At 32.5% G+C, this 26,500-nt stretch overlaps 1 protein-coding gene across 3 annotated transcripts in view; it reads left to right on the top strand.

Moving 5' to 3' along the window:
* The first annotated feature begins 15,609 nt into the window (after positions 1 to 15,609).
* Positions 15,610 to 26,500, top strand: part of LOC135135655 (myeloid zinc finger 1) — a 74,516-nt gene continuing 63,625 nt past the window's right edge. For all 3 annotated transcript variants that reach the window (XM_064064781.1, XM_064064782.1, XM_064064780.1), the window contains exon 1: positions 15,610 to 16,268. In XM_064064781.1, coding sequence (XP_063920851.1) covers positions 16,181 to 16,268 — 88 coding nt within the window. In that variant the 5' untranslated portion in view covers positions 15,610 to 16,180. The remainder of the gene's footprint in view (positions 16,269 to 26,500) is intronic.

The raw sequence follows: 26,500 nt of genomic DNA, 5'->3' as shown, positions 1-26,500 counted from the left end.
AGTATGAGATAAAGATAAAGTTGCTCAATTAGAGCAGTTAAATTGTATTGATGTAACAAAATGTTGTAATTAATGTTAACAAATTCTGTTTTATTCTGTTTATGTGCCCCTGTACACTGAGCGTTCGATGCTCTAAATTCCTGGAGCAGTTTCCTATAGGATTACCACAAATCTGTCACGATATATCGTAAAGTATGAAAATTTGACATATATATAGTTAAAATCGGAAAATATCCATCCATATCGATGTTGCCGTATAATGAATAAATGTTACATAGTTTTTTTTTAAACTGTATTTTCTAAAATCAATCATCAAACGAAAATATTAAATGCTTTATGATTTGTGTATCATTCCAAAATTGTTCAGTAGATAGCCATCTATATATCGACGCTCTTAACTTTGAATGCTACAATTTGAACAATTAAAAAAAAATTATCAGTTTTCTTCAGCGATAAAAAGAAACTGTTTCTCTCCATGTTCTGCAGGTAGAGAAGTCCGCAGGTCGGTTGTAAGTTACCATAATTTATAATTATAACATTCCCACCAGGCATACGTAGTACTTTTTTAACATACAGTGGACGCCGCTTAATGTGATCACTTTGGGACTCAGACAAATTGATCACACTAACCGACTGATAATAATAAGCGAAAACCACAATCAGAGACAGTAAAACTCGAAACAAAACAAAATCATGAACAAGACAGTGTTCATTACGCTGGTAGATGAAGGTACATAAACATTAGAATTTATTTTAAATTTTGGTTACCATTCTGAGAAAGGAACCCTCGATTTCCTTTGGTTGTTGCAGAAATTTGTTAAGGGCTGAAATTTTTTTTTTTTCTCTGATAAACTGAGATTTCGTCGTTTCGATGTGTTAATTGTTACATAAGTCTACTCAGATTTAAAACAGAAAAAATTCGTTCGTTCAAAAGTCGAAAACGCACTGATTTTAAGTCTGTTTTTGACCACTGATTGTGGTTGTATAAAATGAGTAGTACCTTTTGAGAGCAATGAATGTTCATTAAAACACAATACTAGTTTCAGTCGTCTCGCTTCTCCAAAAAAGCAATTCCCGTTTGTTTAAGAATTGCGAGATTGATCACAATAAGCGAAATATTGATCACAATAAACGGAAAAACTGTAATGCATAGGTATTGCGTGGGCCCGTTCCAAGCCATTTTGATCACACTAAGCGGTTGATAACATTAACCGTGATCATATTAAGCGGCGTCTACTGTATATGTAGAGTCAAGTGTGAAAATGTTTATGAATAATTTAATAATCATAATAAGTACTAAGTGAGCTATAAAAACTAACCAGATTTAATGGAATCAACAATCAATTCAATGGTAAACTGTAACCAGAAATTTGAAGTGTGGGTTACTTCCTACTTTCATGTTTTCTAGATGTTTCATGACCCCTACAGTATGAAAAATGTGGTTTCGCGTTTCCGTCTGTGTGTGATCTGTCTGTATCGATTTTTATTGGGCAGATATTCTCCAAAACCACTGAACCGATTGTTGTCAAATTTTGTATATACATATATACATATGCCAGGAATGGTAAAACGCTAACCAAAATTTGGATAATCATCCCCACCACCAATGGGATGATGTCATCGTCAAAATTTAAAACGGTAAATGTTATTTAAATTTTATAAAATGAAATACTCCTGCACTCGTGGTGTATCAATGAGTTTTAACTTAGACATCCAGATTTTTGAAAAAAAAAATCAAAATTGTATTACATTTTGCAATTTAATTTTGAAGTTGCAAACCAAATGCTTTGAAATCTTGTAAACCTTTTAAATTTATTGACCGCCTCCTAAAAAATGATGATGTCATTTCAAAATTTTGCATAATAAATGCTCTTTGAAATATGCAAAATATTCTCTAGCTTTGTGGTTTATCAATCCACTCATAGTTTCTAGAATTACAGGCGACTCAAAAAAATATGAAACAATATATTTTATTTATTCAGTCAAGAACGACTTACTCCATTTTCCCAAAATTTTGAGAATACGCTACTGTTATTATTACCCTGCACCTACCCAAAAAAATGTTAATGACGGTATCACAAAATTTTGTAACGGAAACACTCACTTGAAAATCTTGTAATATACACATAGCACGTTCTCTACGTTTACTTTAACATTATATAAATATTATTTTAAGTTACTTATTGGGTTATTATTTATATATTAGATGTAAAAGTTTGTTGCAACGAATTTCAGCAAGTTTTTCAGATTAAATACTTGGGAGAGCAGGCAAAAATATCATTCACGTCAACGATGAGTCCAAGGCCGTGGGTCATCCCACACCCTGTATGTATCAATAAATCGTGCTTAGTATTTCACCGTATTATATTCAACGACGTTCAACACAATCAGTCAGTTCACAAAATTTCAGTGTGGGCATGTAAATGTTGGGTGATAGTCGCCGGACGAGTTTTGCACTGTAATAAGAAAAGAAACAGAGAAACACAACGATATTATACAGCATGGCACGGTAATGGCAATCTCCGTCACAGTCACCGCGACCTTCTCAAGGGTTTCGAGTTCCTCCTTGGTCTTGCTCGGCCGCGGCGTGTCGCCCCCCTCTTCCCCCGCACTTGCAGACGACCCCGCGGCCTAATATCGAACCCGCGAACCCGCTGGCCGATGCACCGATTCGTTCGACATCCGACATTCACTCCACGAATATTACATTCTTTTTCACATGCATGATCCAGTTATGGTTATGGATGGCAGCGATTTATTTTTTTGCCACACTGCTAGTGGCAATTTTTTCGCAACATTGTAGTAATCACTACTAAACGGTGTCATCATCTCTTCCTATTTCCATGTAACCCACCGCAAAAACTTATTCTCGTATATCAAATCTACAATTTTACTTCACGGGCAATGACGGACTAGGGAAAGCATACAAGATGGATACTTTGACGAAAATTTCATTTCATGTTTTCTTGACGTTTCTCGGTAGAATACTAAAATCTAGGTTTTTCGATTTCACTCGTATGTCTGATGTCTGTCTTGTGAAAACAAATAATCTTTAAAGCTAACGTATTATTTTTAACATTTTAGTGTATCTTAAAACTATTACGAAGATGGTAAAACATTAAACAATCCCCAAAAAAAAACGATGAGATCGTTATTGTTAAATAAATCTAATTTCACCTTTTTACTTGTATAATCCACCTTTATTTTTAGCTTTACATGCATACGTAAATGATGTTAAAAAAAATATTTGCTTGAACCATCAAACTTTACCTTTTAAAAATTTATGTAACGTAGGATTATTTTATAATTTAAAATCGCTAGGAACATAGTAAGGTTTCGATTAGTGTTACATTGTACATATATATATTTAATTTCTTATTCTTGTACTAAACTTTGTGTTAAGATTTCGAAATACAACTTGATTTGTGTTTAATGGTGTAGAGCTACGACAACATTTTGCTCAAAAACTTTACCTAAGATTCAATAATTCTTAACTATTATACATTTTACTCACTTTAAATTGAAAAAACGCATAGTTATATAAACCAAAACCTTTTTAAATCGCATTTAGCAGTGTTTCTATTCTAGGTACAAGTGAAGTTTTATTTATATAAATATCTTCACATATCTTTTGTTTTGTTTTGTTCTTTTGACAAACTCTTACTTTAAGCAAAATTCTAGTATTACGTACAAATGTAAAGGAGAAAACTTATTATAGTATGGTATACGCTTAATACATATAACCACATTTCAGAATGTTCTTCCGATTCCACCTTTGCATAAAAGTAAGTCTGAGAGTAATTTTTCAGTTTCCAGTAGGTCCGCAAAAAGTACAACTATCGGATTCTGGTTTGCGGTTTAACGGGTGTACTTTGCCAAGAATATGAATAGACCGTAAAACACTTTTATTGGATAAATAGAAGTAAAAAATGAGTTTTGCACCATTACATCTCAGCTTTTATTTGTTCTTGCTTGGGAATCCGTTTACTATCAACTTTTTACGTAGTGTTGGATATGGTAAAGTAATCTCGGTTATTTATAACGTTAATTACAAATACATACACATATGCAAATTTTTACCCAACACAACAATATGATGCACAATTCGTATGGAAATATTCTCAGTTCAGCTCACTGTTTTGTAAAATTTTGTCTAGAGTTTATGAATTTTGAATCTGAGTGTAAGACATATTAGCGTTGAGTTGAAGAGTTTTAAACTAACTGTAGGAATTTAAATCTTATGATATGAAAAAAAACTGTGTAAATTAAAAACTATTTAACTGTTACTTTTGAATAACGATGTATTTAACAGTTTTTCGTAAGAACAACACAGGACGTACCCTAAGAATTTTGACAAAATTATATAAATCATTTCTGAAACAATAAAACCAATTGAGACGCCAAGTTCAAACCAGAATATGATAAATATAAATTTCAAGCAAGATTTACTTTGGCAAAATTATATATTAAGTGACGTCATCAAATTTTTAGTGGAGATGAATATACAAATTTTTGTTAGCGTTTTACCATTTACCCGAAATCTTAAACCACAAAATTTCATATTAATTAATATGGCAGTTTCTGCGTAATAAAACCGTCAACAGACACATGACAGTTGACGAACAGGCACAAACTTCAAAGATTTGCCAGTTTTCGTTTAACAAAACAGTACCTTAAGGCTCTCGTATAGCAAATGCGTTTCTGCTTTTCCGTTTTTCTTGTTGTTACATGCTTTGACTATGAACCATCGGCCACTTTTATGTTTTCTCGAGGTTTCATTACCTCCAGGGTACGAAAAAATAGCCTCCCTTTTCCGTCTGTCTGTCTGTCTGTCTGTCTGTCTATCTATCTGTGTGGTGTCTGTATCAATTTTTATTAGAAACATAGTCTCCGAACCTACTGAACCGCTTGTTGTCAAATTTTATATGTTAGATTAGGAATACCATGTAAATGGTTAAACGCTAACCAAAATTTGTCTAATCGTCCTCACCAAAAACGTGATGCCACCTCCTCAAAATTTTTAACAATACTTAAATATTTTTTAAATTTTATAAAATCATATCGTAAACTACAAATCCGCATTTAGTTTTATAAAAATGTCTCTGCAATATTCGCTGCGTGTTGTATATAGCCGATATTTCGCGCGCATCAGAACAATTGCATTGTAGCTGCACGGGCTGGAGCGCCAACCAAGCGTACGACTACGATCTGAGCGAGTCGGGTTCAAATCTGGGAATGATCCTCATTACACCTTTTTTTTAGCAAATCAAGAACGATTCATCCCAATCCCTCGAAAATTGCAGTAGTGTTACACAGCAAATAATTTTTATTACAACAACAGCTCCGCACCCAAAATAATTTTCGGACCGTTTGCTGTAGGAACCAGTCTACTCCTCTATTTTAAGGAGACAAAAATCAACCAAAATTCATTTTCTTTTATGCGGCCGCTGATGATTGTACGTGATTATAGTCGAATTCTTTCGAAGTAGGTATAAACATAAATACTCAAAGTTAACCATGTAATTACTAAGAGTTCATTTTCTGCTTAAATATATTTTCTATCGTTCGCACTTGTGCGGGCCACGGTAATGGTTTTACTTTATAGAGTATAGAGGTTATCACAAAACAAATCGCAAAATCAAATTTTATAATTGTTCAGAGAAGCGGGATTAATCAACTTAATTTTCATTTCGCAATCTTGTAAGCGTTGACAATTCAAGTCAGTATGACGCAATTAAAAATTAAGTTATTTAATTAATGTTTGAATAAAACTTAACCACCTACATAGAATAAAATTATTTGAAAACGCCATATGGTTATTTGTGAACTTGACCATTTTTAGCAATCACAGACTAACGTTTCCTTTCTCTGTTCTGCTTACACATGCTACTAAGGAAGTATATAACGGAATGACAAAAATAATGGAAGGGACAATTTCATATAACAAAGATTTTTGTTGGTGTTTGAGAGATATGTTAGGTAAAGTGGGCCAACATTTATTTCAATTTATAATAAATTCCATAAGATTCAGACTCCCAGCAAATACAAGATTCACGAATTCACGAGAAAAATAGAGGCTCGTTGAGTCTGAACATACGAGGTATTTTATGCTAGCGGGTACTTTATTACGCCGTTAATTTCTTTTTTCTAACAGGTAAAAATTGCCAGACACGAAGTTTTAATTAATGCAACAAGCAGTTTGAACAAAAACGTTGATACAGTTTTTCAGTATCGCATTGCTAGAATAGAATACTTCAAAAACTAAAATTGAAACACAAAAACAAAACCCCCACTATTTAATTTAATTAGAAACGTTGGATGCGAATATTTGGTGAATATAAAGAAAAAATGCGAGTTATATATTCCTCTTCATGACCTACACTTAGTTTGACACAATTTACTCCTAGTTGTTTCGCCAATAAGAGTAAATATGGGAATGCAAGTCCTCCAAAGTTCTGAAATGATTTGTTGACAAACAACACAACTTCTCCACTTACTTGCTCTAGTGTACTCTGGCCTAACGCGCTCGCAAACTGCTTTATATTTTGCAACTTCCTGGCGGACTTCAAGACACGATCTAGTTCGCAAAACTTAAACGTTGACTAAGCAAAGGGTAGTTACAGTTAACAAAATTTTTGGCGAAATCTAAATGATGAACTCGTAGTAGGATCCTTTTTTCGTAACCAAGGACACACCAAAATGAAATTAAAATGGATTGTTTTATTATTTGTAACCGGTTGATAAGTTTTATTATTTTTTCTTGTACTATAATAATTGCACACATTTAGATAAAAAATAAACAATGGATTTCAAAAAATAATTTTGTTACTTAATAAAACAACTCCCTTCGGCTTTGAAGTCACAATGGTCACAATTATGATTCTGTCACACTTATTTGTTTTGCTTTTAAATTTTGAAATAAATGCGAACTTCATTACTGCTTTATACTTTTCATTATCACATCATGAATGTGCACCTATATTGTTTCGTTGGCTTTTTTTTTAAATTGTTTAAAAATTAATGTCGGTTTCCTGTCCCTACTGAGACTTGCCAGTTTTAACATCTCGGTGAAGATATTTCTCTTTCTATTATTCTGTTTATAATTAAAAAGATTTAATAAGGTCTTTACTTATGTTATTTAAACAAGTAAAAGTATCTTTCTGTGTACACAGAAAGATACCGCATAAGTTGGGTAAGTATTATATTTGCATTATCATAACTACATGGGGTAGTTAGTTGTTGCAATTATTAATAGTCATGCGGTGGTTCCTTTATCACGTTTTACAGTTCTGATAAATAGTAAAAGTATAATATTAGAATATTTTTTAACGACGATCCGTTTTTTTCTTTCAGAAAAGTTGTTGAAAAATGCGACTATGAACATGAAAATAAAAGACGATAGTCTGCAAAAATGACACAAGATAAAAAATTAAAAAAACAGGAATATTGATTTAAAGCAACGAACACAAATTAAAGATTTGAGGAAGAACGCGAAGATGCAAACAAGAAAACAAGACAAATTACGACCGAAGCGATATATAGAAAAAAAAAGATAATGGGAGAGAGAACTTCTTCGTCATTCAAAATTTCAAAGTGTTCATGTTCTAAAAAAATATATAAATCTTGAGACATTATCAATTTCATTTTTTTACTACAACCCGTACCTATGCGCAAGGTAAAAATACAAGTAATTGATAAACTATGTTACTATTATTACTGAACGAAAAAATAATAAAATTGTTTCAATTTTGACTAGAAAATTTTATTGGGTTACCTGTTGAAAATTTTATATTAATCGTAAAAAATTGCGTAATACATATTTTGTCATCGTCATCAATATTGCAGTCATTTTCGAAAATATATTGGCCAATACTTTAGATGAGCCATGTGCTCCTTGAACTTTATGATGACCTTACTGTCTGTTACACTACACCCACTGAACACGCATTGCAATTCAGTCCTACAAAATATTCTGGATTACAGACCTTTACAATAAACATTATTTAAGCCCCGATTTTTCCTTTGACCCTACATTATCTTTCGGGTTGTTGAGAAGACTTTGAAGGTTCTCAGCACGGGAGTGTAAACTATTTTCGTATCCAATCCTTTGAACACTGTTTCCATCCCTTGGGCAAAAGGGGGTTGCGGCTGCGACTGTTTTCTCTCCTTATTTTCCTTCAAAAATTACAAAATTCAGAAACCATTCTTGGGAAGTATTTAGTTTTTCCTACAAATCCGTTTGAAACTGGCTCATGAGTCATAACAAGATTATTATAATACTAAAATTAAAATGTCATCTGTTAATTTATGATATTGTAGTGTCACTCTAAAAAAAAAAACAAGGGCTACATTGCCTTGAAATTAGATTACAACTTGCTTGGAAGTCTATAGAAGTTTGTAGACAATCTTTGACAACTTTTAAAATTTCTCTAAATTGAACAATTTATTTTTTATTATGGGAAATCAACGTACTTTTGTAACACTTTACATATTTGAGAAGTCAGTTTACTAAGTCCTTAGGTCTGTTCTGTCCTTGAGTAGTTTATTTTAAAAAGCCAGAAATTCATTAACGTCCGGTACTATTCCTACCACGCTGCAGTAAATTACTACTTTTTTTTTTGTTTTTTCTCGTTGTTAGGTTTCTGTATCACCAATTGTTTTCCTTTTTTTTCGTTTTCTCATTGTTACATACATTAAACGTTAACATTGTGAAAATAAAGTTGCGTGGTTTTCTGTTTCCTACGACAATAATAATAAATTCATTATAAAATCTTTAAAAACTATATGTAAGGTACTTCAATTTTAAACGCAGAAAATATGATTCGTTCTTTTCTGTCTTTTTTTATGTGCTGAATTGTGACTAAAAATTATGAAATTTTGTGTGACACTGGGAACAGTTAAATCAAACTTCTAATTAAAGGAGAAAAATTAGAAAACAATAACGGCTATATGATTTGATGCTTTTTTAATGAATGTTAATTTTTCTTATAAAGTAACGTGCAAGATTTTTTTTATTACTATATTTGGTTGCATCGACAGCTAGGTCATTAGCAAGCTTACATTGGAAAGTAGAATATTTATATCTAATTTTGGGATAGTACTTCCTCGAGCTTCGGCGAGGTTGAGAGATACCTGGAAATTTTATTTTATTTCACTGATTATGAATGTATAATCTCTATAAAGAGAATACGATATAAACTCCAAGACTTGTAAAAGCACCTAATCGTAGTAAATGCAAAAAAAATTGTTAGGAGGTTAAGATTGCAAATTTACCGTTGTCGTTTAAACAACTGGATAAGAGTGAACGGTTCAGGTACCACTGTCATAATTATATGTGCTACACTATTTGTTCTTTTTTGTCATAAAAACTGGAGATCTTGATCAGATCAGTGCTGTGGGTCTTCATCATTAACAGATCCCACTGATTATGCCCGAACTTTTTAAAATTCTATCGGTTTCAATCTTCGAGTCCGTTGAAATGCATCTGATACCAGTGGCACCCAACATGTTTCGCTCGTTCGTTCCATTCGTTGAATTCAATAACGAGTTTACGATCTCGAAGTCTTGAGAATTGTTTATGCGTTTGTCACGGTATATCTCTTAATAATAAACTTTAGTCGTACATATCGTAGTTAGTCTGTATATTATTAACTCGGTACTTCTATTCTCAATAATTTTGTTATCATCAATCAGAAAAAGTAACAGGATCGCTATAACTTGAAATTGCAACGGTGTAGTCTGGGAAATACACATACGATTATTATAATATAATATATTTCTTTTTTGCTAAAGTGGATAATTCTTCTGAATTTCAAGCTAACTGTAATACTTTTGTTCACATAGGATGCACGGTGCTCTAAAATGTTCCAACAGTAATAACATGGCAATCAGGTGCCATGTGTTCTGATTTTACCATATGATCAATGTTAGTTCTAACTCTGGTGTGCATTAAAAACAACTAAAGAGTAAACTACATCGTATATTATAGGAACATCAAATTCCAAACAACTGTCATAAGTAGCTTTTAAGTTTGTAAAGAAGAAATAATATACCTTGCCAGCTTATATTTATGGCTGTGGTGAAAGCTCCTATAGGACTACAGAAAACCAAAGCGGAAAATCTTACATAATAATTAATTTCGTTTTACATTGCATATACTACAACTTATTATTTTGCTTTTAGCCTATTTTCGTATGCGACACATCAGATTTTATCATTAAAGGGTTGTATGTAGGATTCCTATGCAGAATCGCTTGACAAAATTAACAACCGTGTCGTGGTACACTCATGACATTCATTTGTAACTTATTGTTCAGAGGAACAGTATAGTTCATATTATTAGACAATAATAATCTATATAATTCAGCTATTTTCAGCGGCAACTAGGATCAGAAATCATATTGATCATTAAATCGTGGAAATTATTCGTCACTAAAAACGGACGGAGCTGACGTTGGAGACAAAGTTTTGGAATGATAATAATTTATTACCAAACAGAAAAAATAAAGATAATAAAATGTCGACAAAATAAAATCTCTGACAACTTCCAGTTTTTTTATTAATGAATTGTAACTGTATGCACCTTGAACTTAAATTTTCCAAATTTTAATCACGATTCGTCGTGCATCCTCAAACCTTGAAGTTTAAAAATTTTGCAAATTTGAGATAAATTATCATGCGTAACTTTCTTGTCGTTGATAAATAGTCAGTTTTGCCATTAATTGCATCTGTTTAGTCTATGAAGACTTGCCGTTTATGTGATTAGTCGTATGGTTATACAATATATATTGTCCTTCCATCCGAGTGCTATAAAATGTTTCGTTTTAGTCAGCAGAAAAATGAGAAAAAAAACGTAAACTAAAGAAGATAAATTCAGAGAAACAGTCAAACAGACAGACAAACAGACGAAAACGCGAGATCACTTTCTTCGTATTTTAGGGCTCATGAAACATCGAGAAAACATGAAACTGGCAGTCGCCCGATGGACTCGATTACTATACTTCCTTAGCTTATACTACGGAATTAAAAATTGGCCGAAGGTTATTTCGATAGAATTTTCCTTGTCCATAAAGAACAATATAGCATGAATTTTGATGTTAAGAGAACACCTATAAGTTAAAATAAAGATATATATGTAATGTTAAAGTAAATGTAAAGAAGCGTGCTACCCATCTGTTTCAAATGAGTTTTTTCTTTACAAATTTGGTGATGACGTCATCAACATTTTTGCAAGTGCACGTATGTACAGTATAATATACTAACAATAATAGTAGGTAGGTACTGTATTCCAAAATTTTCGGGAAAATGGGGATACAGTAGGGAAAAACCTGATTTAATCAATAAAACAAATTGACTCATTCATTAAGTTTTTTAAGACACCCTGTATAAGCAATTCTAAAAAATATTAATTTTGCAGGTTTTTGATAGGATTTAGTCGGCAAAATTTTCAGATGACCACATAAATCTTTTGGGGGATAAAGAAATATTTTTTGATCAAAACTTTATCATGCTTAGGATAGTTTTAAAACGTCTGCAAGATTTCAAAGCATTATTTTTGCAGATTCAAAATTAAATTGCAAGATGCTGTTATAAAATTTTGATTTTTTTCTGAAAATCTGAATGTTTCAGATAGAAACTTAACACGAATTCATAAACTACAGGTGTAGGAGTATGTTATTGTATCCAAGTCTTTGTATTCGAGGGGTTATGACACATCGAGGAAATATGAATATAGCCAGTCGCCTGATAGACTCGATTACAAAACTTACGCTCGAGAAGTAAAAATTCTAACTTAGCACTGAAATATTTTCTTGTGTTGTTTTCTGATGTGTACTCAAAAACGGGTCACAGTTTGAAGTTTATCAAAGTATATATGGGTAACTTGCATTGGTTTATAAAGATCTTGTGTGTAGGCTCAACAGCACTCCGGGGAATAACCTGATGGCTGGTTCATTCGACTATTTGAAATTTGAAGTCGAAAGCGGTAGATGCCAGTGGATAAAGTTGGCAGTCGGTGACCGTCCTATAGGCTCTTAGACCAACAACGAAGGTGCAAAGTTTAGACCAATTTGAGGTCAATTCTTCATAACAAAAGCGCTGAAAGCCAGATCTGAAAAAAATTGAATTTTCTGTGGTGTTTTCACATTTTGTTAGAGTTGTAATTTTGAAAACAAAAATATCGAGAGATCGATTAAATGAAAAAAAATACTTCATGTTGATCAATACAATTCGTCACTAAAATAAAATGCACTGATTTCGAAACAAACGTAGTTATTAGTTAAAAACCACAATTATATCCTAATTCATAAAGCTTGTATATTCTCCGTTTTAATTTCGTAGTTCTGAAATTTTGAATCAGCGGACATTAAAATGTACATAACAATTTCATGCAAATTCTTAACTTGGTAAAAATTTCAGTTAAATTCATAAGATTTGTTATTTCTTTGGAAGCACTATAGTGTAGGTTTTGTTGGTGTTAAAAGGTAAAAAGTAATCTTCTGGGAATATTTTCTAAATCATATTGTTACCTAGCTGAATAATGAGGGAGTAACCTATTTAGTATTTTAGAAATCGGGTAATTTGTTGTCTCTCCAAAATGGTACAACGTACCTTAGTTTTCTTGGCATGCTATAGGTACATCAGAAAAAACTAGTCATCTTGTGTTATAGTTGAACGTACCTCCTATCTTTTATCGTTTTCGAAAACACAGCAATAGAAAAAGATAGAAGTACTGTATTTACAATTTGAATGTCAATGTTTTTTATGCACAGTAATGCGAGTATAACAGAAAATAATGATTTCAATAAAATTAATAATAATAATAATTCTTAATAACAGTAATAACAATTTTGTTGAGCATAAATAAAGATGAAGAGATGGAAATACGATCCATCTCCGAACAAATTAGGAAAATCAATGTTTTCATTTGCCAATTGCATTTTTAATTTTTCACAGATCCTTTAAGAGTGAGATGGTATGGGGGTAATGTAAATCTAAGTAATTGTTGTGCAAAACATCGTCAGTTGTATTAGTTAATCTGATAACTTTTCTTCAGTTACAAGTTGCTATCTCTTCCGTACGGTTCTTATGCTATCCGGTATCCTCTCTTGATTAATTCACAAAACTGGCGACTAACGTTGTTTTCTCAACTCGAACTAAATAATTTGGTATCAGATTTAAATCCATTAATAGCAGATGCAAAATTGTTACTTAGATATCAATTCCGCATCTAAAAATTTTTTACTATTCAAAAAATGACATTTTAATAATGTCAATGTTACATAACAATTCTTCTTTGCATTTGCAAAGACAACTTGCTGTTATATTGCTATAAAACATAGATGTTTCTGCTCATATAGATTTCTTGAATACACTATATTTTTAGCAAAATTTTACTATAAAAAAGTGGATGGTTCCTTGGTTAGCCATCTGAATATGCAAAACTTTCTTAGTTTTTGAATAAGTGATACTCAGCAGTACTATTTAGTGAAACAAAAAAATATCAAAAAGCAAAGCTCTTTCCAAAAATCCTGTGAGCACATGGATCTTTGAACAATTAAATCGCAAAGGCATGGCTAAGTGACAATTTGTAATAATTTAAGAACAATCCAAACACTGCGTCCCTTTAAAAATTAAAAAAACGGAACGTCATCAAAGTTTCGAATCTTGCACATAAACGGACAAGTTGCAATTTTCTATTTTAAATTTTCGACTCCTTTATTAGGATGGCGGTTAAAACTGCCAATAGTGACGGTATCATTTTATGTACCGAGTGTAGAATCGTTTTTGGAACACGCAGGGATTTTACAGAAACTTGAAAATATTGACTTCCCTAATTATTTTAGGGCAAAACAGTGAATACAAAAATTATAGATCAAAAAAATTGTGTCTAAATCCTTTGTTATTTATTTTGTAACATATGTGTGATAAAATAGTATCAGCTTGGAAATATGATAACTAATTCATTGATAGTTCATTAATTCACTAATTACTGAATTTTTCCTCTTTTATTTTTGCCAACTTATTTGGGAAAATGGTACTACGGCGGGTAGTTAGTCCGGGAACTTTCAGGAACTTTTGCAACAATTTACATGCATGGACAAATTCCAGGACCACCCATCAATCGAAAAAGTTCTACAGGTTTTGCCAAAATTAGAAAACCCATCACTTTTTGGTTTCAGTTGTTAACAAAAAAACTCCAATGGTGATTTTCATATTGTACCATTCAAACTTCAACGAACGTCAAAGTTGTCACGAAACACGGAATCAAACAAATTAAGTCAATTATATTAACGTTTGCAGAATTTGAGTTTACTATCTGTCTTTAAAATGTTTTGAAACATCAAAATCCTTCCAAAATCTGCAATTGACCATAAATTAGTTACAACCTAAGTATCTTTGTTTTTCCCCCATGTCAATCTTCATATTTAATGCTACTGTGTTGTCAGTTGTATTTTCGAGGCAGAATGCAGTGTTTGTGGTTTAATTTTATTTAATAAACTTCAACGAACGTCAAAGTTGTCACGAAACATGGAATCAAACAAATTAAGTCAATTATATTAACGTTTGCAGAATTTGAGTTTACTATCTGTCTTTAAAATGTTTTGAAACATCAAAATCCTTCCAAAATCTGCAATTGACCATAAATTAGTTACAACCTAAGTATCTTTGTTTTTCCCCCATGTCAATCTTCATATTTAATGTTACTGTGTTGTCAGTTGTATTTTCGAGGCAGAATGCAGTGTTTGTGGTTTAATTTTGGCAAATACTGTACAACAGTTTGAAACCTAAGGTTGCACTGTAAACAAATTCTGCAGGTGCCAACAGAACATTCGTGGTGCTAGTGAAGAAAAACTGAAGCTGCTCTTGTGTTTGAACATTTAATTTAATTTATAGTTGCAAATAAAGCATGTGTTAAAGCTTGTTTTGAACCCAAAATCAAAGTAATGAATTTAAACTAAATCATCAAAATGTCAAAGTAATGAATTTTATTATGCATTTTGAACTTTTTTTCTTTTTATTTCAATACCACATGATGTTGCAAAAACAATAAAGAATGATTTAGATACAGTTTTTTATTCGCTATAACTTTTGTATGTAACGTGTTGATCAAAACTAATTTGGGGAGCCGATATGTTCAAATCTGTTTTTACATGAAAAATCCCTGTTCTCAAAAACGATTCTACACCCGGTATGTGTGTTGATCTCATCGTCGTTAATCAGAGAATTGCAAAGTAACAGATATTTTGTAATAATATCTAATTTTCTGTAATTGTAAATAAAATAACGGTCACAATGTTCATATTCCAGCAGAGGTCGGGCGAAAGGTGTTACATTATGTATGGTTTCGGGTGTTTGTAACAGAATGTCCAAATTCTCTTTAATTTTGTCGCAATATTTTAACAGTCAGCCAAGCTTTTGCCTTGTGTCCTTTTTCTTTGAATTTTACCAAAGCATGAGTAACAGTCATGAGGTCGCGAAGATCTCATACGGAGGCTAAGCGACGAACACCACTCCGGGGAATAACCCAGGCTGGTACCTGGTGAGTAATCGTTCGAGGTGTCGTCAAGGCTACGTAGTGTCAAGCAGTAGGTGCCGGTGGGTAGGCAGACTGGATGGAGTTTTGGTAGTCGGCGTTCGGAGTCGGGCATGGTCCCGACGAGCTCGGAGGCAAGCAAGCAAGGTGCAAAGCCCCGCTTCAAGTCGGGTCAGTTTTTTGTGATAATGTGTGATATTGATTCGGGTGCAGCAGGCCGGCGCGATGCACGTGCATAGGACGGAGGGGGTGAGGTGGGTGGTGAAGTGCAGCCAGACGGGCAGAGAACGGCGGCAACAGCGCGGCGGGCTCCTCATCTCGCGAGATCGAGCCATGAGGTCGTCGGCAGCCGACTCCGACTCCGCCGACCCACCAGCGTCTGCATCCCCGCCACCTCCGAGCCGAAACTTGGGCGAAATCGTATGCAGCCGGCTCGGCTGTTAATGCCGCTCGTCGTGTCCGCGTCGCCCCAATGGATGCTGCCGAGGCCGCGGCCGCTGAAGCTGCAGCATCGCCCCCGAGTGCATCGCGCGCGCTTCGCCCTGTGACAGTGCCATGTGGTGCGTGCCGGTGCCGTGCCCCCTGTGAGTGACTGCGAACGTCAACGTCAACGTCAGCCGCGACCGCGATAGTCTCCACGACGGAATGGCCATCAACTTCTCCGCGTCGTTCGCGGCCTGTCTGGCGGCCGGCCTCAAGGTGCCCAGGCAGATCATGTACTGCATCTCTCAAGGTACAGCAGCTCTCCTCTTCGGCGGCACCATTGCACGCACCGCGTCGCCCGCCATCGGGACGCACACTTCCGCTGACCTTCCTTCCTCCGGCGCTCCTTTTGTTTTCTTGTTTCTGCGCGAGAAGCGCCGAAACGAACAAAAGGAATTTGCGAACTTAACACCACTTCGTGATGCTGTCTGCCGTCTACCACGTTCTTGATGCATTATGCATGCGTGCACGCCGTTGCCCACGCAACATTTACCACTGCACACACTTCTTCATTTTTTTTAACCGATCTATTTTGACAGTCGGTCACCACCAGCGAACTTTTGACTAATTAATTGAGCGATGTAGGTGCGCAAAGTTATTAATTCTGCTGGTGCACATTTATGCAAGGTGTCGACCTGGCGTCGACAGTTAAAATTTTTCTTACATTGAAACATCGAACGATGAGAAGAAATTTATACTTAAATTATCTCTTTCATTTGAATTATTAGAAGAAGTGATGATGTGGTCGAGGTGAGAAAAGTATTTTCAGAATTTCCGGTTCGGAACATTTCCATATCTTCGAAGACACAAGTCACCCGTCTTTAATGTTTCGCGTTTCATATTTCACCAAATGATTGAAATAATAGCTTTTAATTTACAAATAATATTTCTTTAGGACTCCAGAAATCTATGATTGCCGATGTCATTTTGAATTTATTGAGGAGAAGCAGACCGCAGCTAGTGTAGCATCACAAATAAAGGTTAACTGAGGATATCTTGGATATCTTGCTTTCAAGAAATTAAAATTTAAAATTTGGAACAAATATTAAATTTCAATTGCAAACTTACTTAAGTGTTGTAAGAAGTCACTTGCGCACTTAAAAGTATCGCCGAACTCTCCAGTTACTTATTCGAATATTTGAACTGCAATGTCTCAGTTTTATTTTGCCCTGATAATTTTCCAAAATGGCAGAGGACGATCCGGATACCTGGAGTCTTTCGGTTCCAAAAATTTATTTAGTTTAGTGTAGCAATAATTGTGCGGACTTTTTGATTTTACCATTAAATTTATAAGAACACCTTTATTAACGCTTAACACCTTTGGCAGATTTTTTAGAACTTTTAGAATGTAAAAGTTTTCGTCAAGATTTTCTTAGGTTTTACTATCAATTTTGTCCAATCACCAGAATACACGTCAATTCCCCTGACCACTTTTGGATTTACACTAACTAAACTTTTAGTATAAAAGGATTGCAGTTTTTTTTGGCAAGTTAGCCTCAGTCTGCATTATTTTTAGCTCCGGATAACTAACTCTATCTGGTGGCGATACATCAAACTGCACAATTAAGAGTTTGATTCTTACTTTTGTCTATTTCGACGAAAGCATTTATTTGACAAACTTATGTTAGAACCTGAAGATTTATCAGGCATTTACATTTTATGGTAAGAGTTAATCATTGTTATTGTCCATATATATGTCTATTCAAAATTTTCATATTCTAGATTAATACATGCTTCTTTAATCAATAAGAAACCCCTTTAAAATCCTTTGTTTCCGTGATTTTCTTTATTTGTATTGGGTGCTAATCTTTAGAGATTATGTGTGGGCAGTTAAGAATGCTTGTTAAAAATACTGCTTTATTAACATTATTATTCAAAACAATTATTATTAAAGTTGTTTCCATATTTATTGTTACTTACTTGAAAGTGTTAACATACGGTACAACAGGCAAATGTTAAAAATGATTATGTAGTAAATTTTCGTTGCACGATCTTGGAGGGAAAAGTGACAAAGGTAACACATCTTGAAATTCTTAACAGCATGTTCCGCCTATTTAATATTATAAAAAAAATATATTTTTACTGTATTTTGGTTTAACACGTCTTTGCAAATGTGCCCGAAATTTGCCATCGTCGCAGTTTTTTCTCTGTACCGACCATACCGGAATAATGGATGATTGATATCGTAAAAGCATACAGAATTTGAATCACTATAACATTGATTAATTAACCAATAAAATGGGATCTTTTGTCGCTACAGTACCGAAAATAGGTGAATGTTGTTTATCTTTTCTTGTATTGATTTCTAGTCTGAACACAGATTACAATAATAAAATAGTTACTTATCGACAACCTCTTCTACCAGTGGTGTGGAGGTGATGATTTTTCACCACTGTTTTGTGTCTTTTGCTTTTTCTCTTGTTTGTCTTAGGTGATATTTTATATGTGACTTTTTTATATAATTTAGGGTTCTATGTTGGCATATTTTCTAATCAGTATGTGTAATTTTAAATATAAAAATCCTGGATAGTTAAAATTTCGTTGGCCAGGGTTGTTTCTAAAAAACAGAGCGACTGTATTGTGTCTTTCTTTAAGGCTACTACTACACTTGGATTTTTTTAAATATATAATAAATATAAATAATATATGATAATATGATCGAGAGTTGGCATTGCAGCTGTCATTAGTGTTCTAGTGAACAAATCGGTAAGAAGGAATCATTTCAAACAACTATTTAATTTTGTAAAACTTTAAGAATCAACAGTGACTCAGAATAGTTACTTAACCTAAGTTATTGTCTTGAAAACTGCTTGAAAAATTTTGGTATACATTTTGTTTCTCTTCTTTATTAACTTCTTATAAGTAGTTATTAAAACTGATTGTTAAAAGTTGCCGAATTTTGTTCAAAACTGTTTTGTACATGAAAACTTGAGTGATTTCTTAATTCAATTTACTTTTCTTATTTTAATATCACTACCGCAAAGAACACTGAAAATGAATTAAAAAAATTTAAACCTGACATATCATTTTTGTTTAGTTTAAGATCTTCACTTTTCAGGTGCACTTACCAACTGTTTTTAAAGAGAAAATATATTTTAAACGAACTTATCGTATGCAGAATGATGTAAGTTATGTGTTTTTTTTCTATAATTTTATGTACCTAAGTACTCTTTAACAAAATAAAAATACAACTGGGCTTTGGCCAAGCAGATGCAATTTTATTCATGTATCCGCCAGTGCATACAACTTGTTTATTGTCTGACTGGATTTCTTTAATACAAAATTAGACACCTAATTGTACACTACCTACGTTTTGTAGCTTCCTTTATACAGAAATAGTTCTTATAGAAATCCATTACTTGTTTGTGTAGAGATTTAAAACCTTTTAGTACATAACAGATCTGTTAATTTTAATGGTACTGAACAAGTATTAGACACTGAACCAAGCAACTTGTACCAATACGCAAACGTGATTTTTTTTGATAAAAAATTAGCAATTATGGTTAACAGATTTGGTAATCAAAAGGAACCACAGAGTATGAAATAAATTACAAATTCTAGCGTAAAAATGTATTATAAGATAATTTTAATATTTTTATTTTGTAATTGTTGTTTTTATGATTTTTTTTAAGTATCTGGGTTCAGTTTAATATGTAAGTGTGTACCTAATAATTTTAATACCAATGAAAACTTGTTTATTCATAGGTGTTCAATGTCCATAAAACATACAAAACCCTTACTAGGGAATACGTTGAGCAAATCACTTCTTCACTGTGCTAATGTCAAGCAGTGAAAAAAATATGGATTATTATATTCAGCGTCGAATCAGTTTTGTTTGTTTAAATTTCTTTTAATATAATATGTTACATTGTTCAACTAATTAATTGCCTACACCGATTTCACAAAACAATTACATGCTATTTGCTGTTACCCAAAAATCGGTGCAGTTGCGAGTTCCTTGATACATTTATGAAAACATTTTCAGGTACTACAGTAAAGCGTATATTGTTGCCCCATAAAATAAAGATTCTTCTACAGTAGACCTGGCGACACCGCTCGATAATAATCAGCACCATACATCTGAGGTACGTTGCATAGTTCGAACTTACTCCAGATATTGAATTAACAACTAGAATACTATCGGTAAAAACACTTGAAAGGAAAAAGTGAAACAAATAGTCACTTATAGAAAATAAAATTGTAAAATATGAATGGAAAGCAGGTAAAGTTTTTGAAGGTAACTGAACAAAAAGTTGCAAAAACTGGCGTTAATAGTAATTTTATAACGTTACTTGCTCACGGAATTGTCATGATTTTAACCAGAACTTGTTTTTATATTTTTTGATCTGTGCAATTATTTATATTATTTGTGAATTTTGAACCAGTGAAACTAATGGTGACATAAAACATTCAAATTTAACATTACAGTTAATTTTCATATACATTTTTACCACTTTTTACCTTAGGTGATTATGAATTCAACAATTAAAAACCTGTTTATTAATGTCGTCTGGAGGTCTATGCTTAACCATGCTTTTATTTAGCGGCGACTGGTGAATGTGTTAAAATTTGTGCCTGTATTTAATAAGTAAATTCAAAATGTATTGGTTACAATATATTATAATATACACGGACGTTAATACTCTTTGTCGTCTTTTTTATGATAAACTTAACTCTGTGCTTGATCTTTATGTTCCCAAAACTTGCCGACTACACAATTACTCTTACCCTCTCTGGTTCTCTTCTGATAACATAAAAAAAGTTAAAATCAAATGGAAGCTCTGGTGCATCTACAAAAGATCCCATAGTGACTTAGATCTGATTAATTTTAAAAGAATTCGAGCTGAATTGAAGCGTGACATTAAACTATCGTATGCCAATTATATTCACAATTTGGAAATTAATATTAACTCGGATCCTCGCAAGTTTTGGGCTCATGTCAATAATATTAAAAAACGTTCGGGGATTCCTTCTCAAATGAGCTATCTAAACACATCTCTGTTGAATCCTCAAGACATTGTAAACGCCTTCGCCGAACACTTTAGTGACAGTTATTCTAATCTAGCACATGTTGATTTTAATAGTCTTGACGAAGATCTCAGCAATATTCCAGTTTTTGTCTCTGCTATTGATGAATCCGATGTATTAGAAGCATTGAAAAACATTAAGTCTAATTCTACGTGCGGTCATGACGATATTCCGGGTTTTCTTCTTTCAGACTGTGCTACTGCATTTTCTCGGCCTTTGACCATTCTATTTAATTTAATACTCAAATCTTCCTCCTTTCCTAATTTCTGGAAACTTTCTTTAATTACACCCATTTTTAAAAAAGGCAATACTCAATTGATTATAAATTATCGTCCTATCTCTTTACTCTGTAATTTTTCCAAAGTCTTCGAGTCTATTCTTCATAAATTCATACAATTTCAAGTACGCAATCGTTTATCGCACACGCAACATGGTTTTATTAATGGCCGCTCTACAGTCACCAACTTGTGCTGTTTTACTCAATTTGTATCTGATAGCTTTGATGCTAAACGACAGGTGGATGTGGTGTACACCGACTTTTCTAAGGCCTTCGACCAGCTTAATCATAATATTTTACTGTCCAAATTAAGTAGCATCGGTTTTTCTGCAAATTTAATTAAGCTTTTTAGGTCGTATTTGTCCGGTAGATCTCAGCGTGTGACATTTCATGGTTTTGAATCCGATCGAATTATTGTTACTTCTGGCGTTCCGCAAGGTTCTATTCTCGGACCATTACTTTTTGCAATCTTTATTAATGATATTACCAAAAATCTGAGTTCAAACGTGTTGATGTATGCAGATGATTTAAAGATTTTCCGACGCATTAATAACTTCGAAGACTGCCTAGAACTTCAAGATGATATCGACAAATTTCAAAATTGGAGTATATACAATCTCCTTCCCGTAAACGCTAGAAAATGTTACGTTATGTCCTTGACCAATAAAACTTCTAAAGTTTTGTATTTATACTCGATGTTTTCTTCCAGTTTGTCTCGAGTTGATTCATTTAAAGACCTTGGTGTCACGTTTGACTCTTCCCTTTCATTTGCCCCACACGTTTCCTTTATAGTGTCTGAAGCCGTTAAATGTCTGGGGTTCATTATAAGATCTAGTGGTTGTTTCAGTAATGGTACTACTTTAAAAAGACTTTATGTTGCCTTCGTCAGATCTAAATTGGAATATGCTAGTGTGGTTTGGGCCCCCGCAACTCAAATTCATATCCAGGCACTTGAAAAAATTCAAAGAAGATTCTTGAAATTTGTATCCTTCAAATTAGATGGCGTTTACCCACCCAGAGGAATTCCGCAAAATGTTCTTCTTGAAAGATTCGGCCTCATCGATCTGGATAGAAGACGCACTAACGCGTCTTTGTGTTTCTTAAAGAAAATTTTTAATCATCAAATTGACTGTCCTCAACTTCTTAGCCAACTTTACATCAGCATACCAAGACCATCCTTTCGTCCTGAGAATTATCAATTTTTCTATCTTCCAACGCCACGTATTGACATCCAGAAAAACTCACCGTTATACCGGATGTGCGCTAACTATAACGAGCATAACGATTCCTTCAGATTGTGTTAAACAAACCTATCTTCTATGAGAAGCAGTGGTAATTGTGGCCGCCTGTAATTTAGGTAACTATTTTTTTTTTTTTTTTTCTTTTTCAATCTGTACTAGTTGGTCTGTAATTGGGCTTCAAGTCTGTTGACCAACTTCATTCAAAGTGTTTGGACGTAAATTCCTGGTTATTCACAGAGCCGAGCTCCAATGTCGCGCGCGAGGAGCCGGTCAAATTTGTTTCCAGCCTCGGCTGTGAAAGTGTGTCGCTTAAGTCAATAATAATAATAATAATAATAATAATAATAATATTTATTGTTTAGTATCTAATAAAATGCCATAAGTTTATCAAACATTTACGTGTTTAGTATTGTTGCATTTACCTTCTTTATTATTATACAAAATAAGGATGGTCTATGATGTTTTAGATTATTTTCAAAAATTAATCCAGAGCTAAAATTTTTTTCCAAAGATTTGTTGTCTAAAGTGTGTATTGCTATAAATCGAGTAAATATTCTCACATTATTTAGATGCATTTACCAGAATGAATTCTAAAAAAACAATAAGTGGTCTTTATAAAAGATTTTTTTGTGAAAACGCACGGATTTTTTTCCAGCATTGGGCAATATTATTATTTATTGTAAATGTGTAAAATAAAATTTTTGGGATGTTTGTTTTGCATATAAAATTCCATAAATAGGATAATGCATCACTAATTAACAACTGATAATGAGTCACAGTTATTTTGACTTCTTCGAACTAATTAATTTTATTATGTAACTGTCGCAAATACTGATTGTTTTAGAATAATTTTTACAATTAAAATAATAAAATTCAGTAAGTGAAGTCTATTGTCTATTTAATCTTAGACGCTATTTGTTGTTAGCAAGTACTAATAGTTGTGCGATTGTATGTACCAGTTAATAATTATATGAGACGATAAGGTCATCATTATTATCCAGTCGTGTACTGGAAAAAATGTGATGACTTTTTGTGATAATTACCGATAAAAATAGACTTGCATAATTTTATCTTTTTAATACACCTATATCATTTATTATCGACAAATTGATATTGCTGCGCTGACATTGACTGTTAAGTTTGAACCTCAACGTCTATCAGAGTAGATTTTGAAAAAATAGCCAATTAAAAATTTGTAATTTACTGCAAACTACAACATACAATATAATCACCCGACAGTTTGAAGAATTTTATTATTAATCATTTTTGTTTAAATTGCCCTTTGTTGCAGCTTAGAGTATTCTTTTAGGTTTTCGTTATATATATATTTTTTGCTGTAGATTCTAAAATATTAATTCTTCATAAAAGATAAAATTGTCAAGAAAAAAGAAATCTTTATGTAATAATAATTAAGAAAAGATCGATCTGGGAGGATATTTTTGAGGAATAAAATAAAACTCCAAAACGTGGAAAAATTGTATAATAAAAACATTACTTATTGTTAATTGAGTAAAAAAAGTTTGTATTAAAATGAATTAAAGACGTTAAAAACAACCCACCTTACGCCTTTGTACAGAGACTTAACTTGCATTGTCAATCTTGGATAATTAACTATTATGAATGCTGCTGATATTTTTAAACATCATATCTATAAAATAACAAAAAATATGAAGAACGCGACATTATTGTATTTATTGATGTAATGAAATTATTGTTAAATTAAATTTTCGAAAATATTGGTTTATTATATTTTAACATTTTTTAATTATTCTAAATTAAAATTGCATTTTAAATTTCCGAGCAAAGTTTTTGAATCCCCAGCATTTTTTTTAGGAAGCATATTTTAGAGTGATATTTGTAGCTTGAAAATGAAAATTTTCTTTATAACGTAATATGCAATTCGAGCCTTAGTTTCACGTCCTAACAAATAATAATTGATTATTATAAATTAAGTGAAAGCTTAGTCTGATCGATTTTATATCTTGTTTTCGGCAATATAATTACTCAAGACTAATTTGCAGATGAAAAATTCCATTTTATAAATCAACCTTTGATTGACATACCCACTTTTCACTAAACACCCTTCATTGATTAATGTTAAATTATTGTTTTACCTTTCAGTTAGTTAAGTGTTTTTTTTAATAGTCCAGATAGACAGACAATTCACTGTAGCTAATTTGATTTTGCATAATCGAAGTTACCACGATACCTAATTATTTTTATAATAGTTTTCTACACTTGAAGAGCTAAAAGTTGTTTATCTTCAAAAGTGTTCTCGTTTTAATTAATATTCAGCAGAACATTATAATAATTACATACTGCATCTGCTGTTTTATGCCTCTAGATATAAATTTATCAAATCAACATAAAAGTACAGGCATTAGAAAGGAATCAAAGTAAAAACTAGATCTAGATTCTTAATTACTTTAATGACTCTTCACAGTTCACCTTTCCTTATATTAATGTTAAGTCTGAGACATACAAAAAGTGTCAAAAGACTTAAATGATAGTTGTTAGGTTCTCATTTGGTGTATTATTTAAATAGTTCATAAATGACAATCATTACAGTATTGCTGCGATTACTACATTTGCAACATATTTCGTAACGTACTGTATAAATACGTTACACGCCACTTTTGTGTAAGAAATTTATTAATGATCTATAGTTAACTTTTTTCTTTTTTTTTTGTAAGAAAACTACCAACGGTCTTATGTAAGATATTTTTATTATGTATGCATAGTGTGACAACTATTTATGGAATAAATTTTATTACTTAAAAATTTTTATAAAAAATTCTCGTAGGGACCGTTTTGAATATTGCTTTCTAAAGAAAAAAAAAATGCATTAGTCATTTGCGTTGCACAGTAATACTGGCACGACGAACATGAATACGTTTAAGATCGAAGATGTGACTCCATGTTCAGTTGATGTAATATTTATAAACTATATTTTGTCCGGCCGTTTATAAAATTGTGCATCTATCTTAGAAAAAAAAATAGTTATAACAAACATGTTGAAATTTGATTTATTACTAATCGTCAAAGGTTAAAGCTTGTATATGTCAACCATTTGTATCCAATAAAACACGTTACGCTTCGTTCAACATTAGAGCAAACGTGGGTCTGGATTTTTTTAACTATTAGATAATAATTATAGAGTACCGAAAATTGAGTGTGTTTATCTGATAAAAAAATTGGACTAAACCTAAAACCTAAATTATAAAATTTGATTTTGCGAATTGTATTTTTTTTTACGATAACTCGTAAAGTTAGTTTTACATTTGGATTAACCATTTACCGTGCTTACGAAAACCTTAAAACGTTTGCAAGATTTCAGAGCATTCAGTTTTGCAGTAAAATGTTACACAATTTTGATTTTCCCCAACATCTTGATGTCCGTTGAAAAAATGTAAAAATCAAGATCGATTCATAAACCACAACTATCGAAATATTTTATTTTATAAAATTTAAATAGGACTTATTATGCAAAATAAAATACAATGTTTTTAGGATAGTGATTTTTTGTATCACTTAACCGTCAAGTGAATGTTCATATCCACATTAAATCTGTCAGTTGTATCACTCTGTTTTGACATTTAAATGCAGTGGCTAAAGCTTCAACATTTTTGACCAATCAAGTGTAGGCTCTTAGTGTGAGTCCACTTTGTCGTTAAGTTTTTTCTGAGACTTTATAATTGCTACAACGGTGTATCTACTAATACATCTTTGTGGTCGTTGACTCAAAATATGCCTAAAGTAAAGGAACTTAGTTATCATTAATTAATTTGAAAGTAACTTATTTTTCAAAGTAAAATTAATTAATGTGTTCATAAATAATAAAACCACGTATTTGTTTCTACACGCTCTAAAATATGAATCTTTTTATATTTAAAAAATTAATACATTTTGGTTGTGTTACGACAGAAATAACGTATT

Source organism: Zophobas morio, unplaced genomic scaffold (assembly GCF_036711695.1).
Source record: "Zophobas morio isolate AGI-343-1 ecotype UQ-CSIRO unplaced genomic scaffold, CSIRO_AGI_Zmor_V1 ptg000024l, whole genome shotgun sequence".
In the NCBI taxonomy this organism is placed as follows: Eukaryota; Metazoa; Arthropoda; class Insecta; order Coleoptera; family Tenebrionidae; genus Zophobas; species Zophobas morio.
Note: the sequence above shows the minus strand (reverse complement) of the source record. Positions and strands in the feature narration are given on the sequence as shown.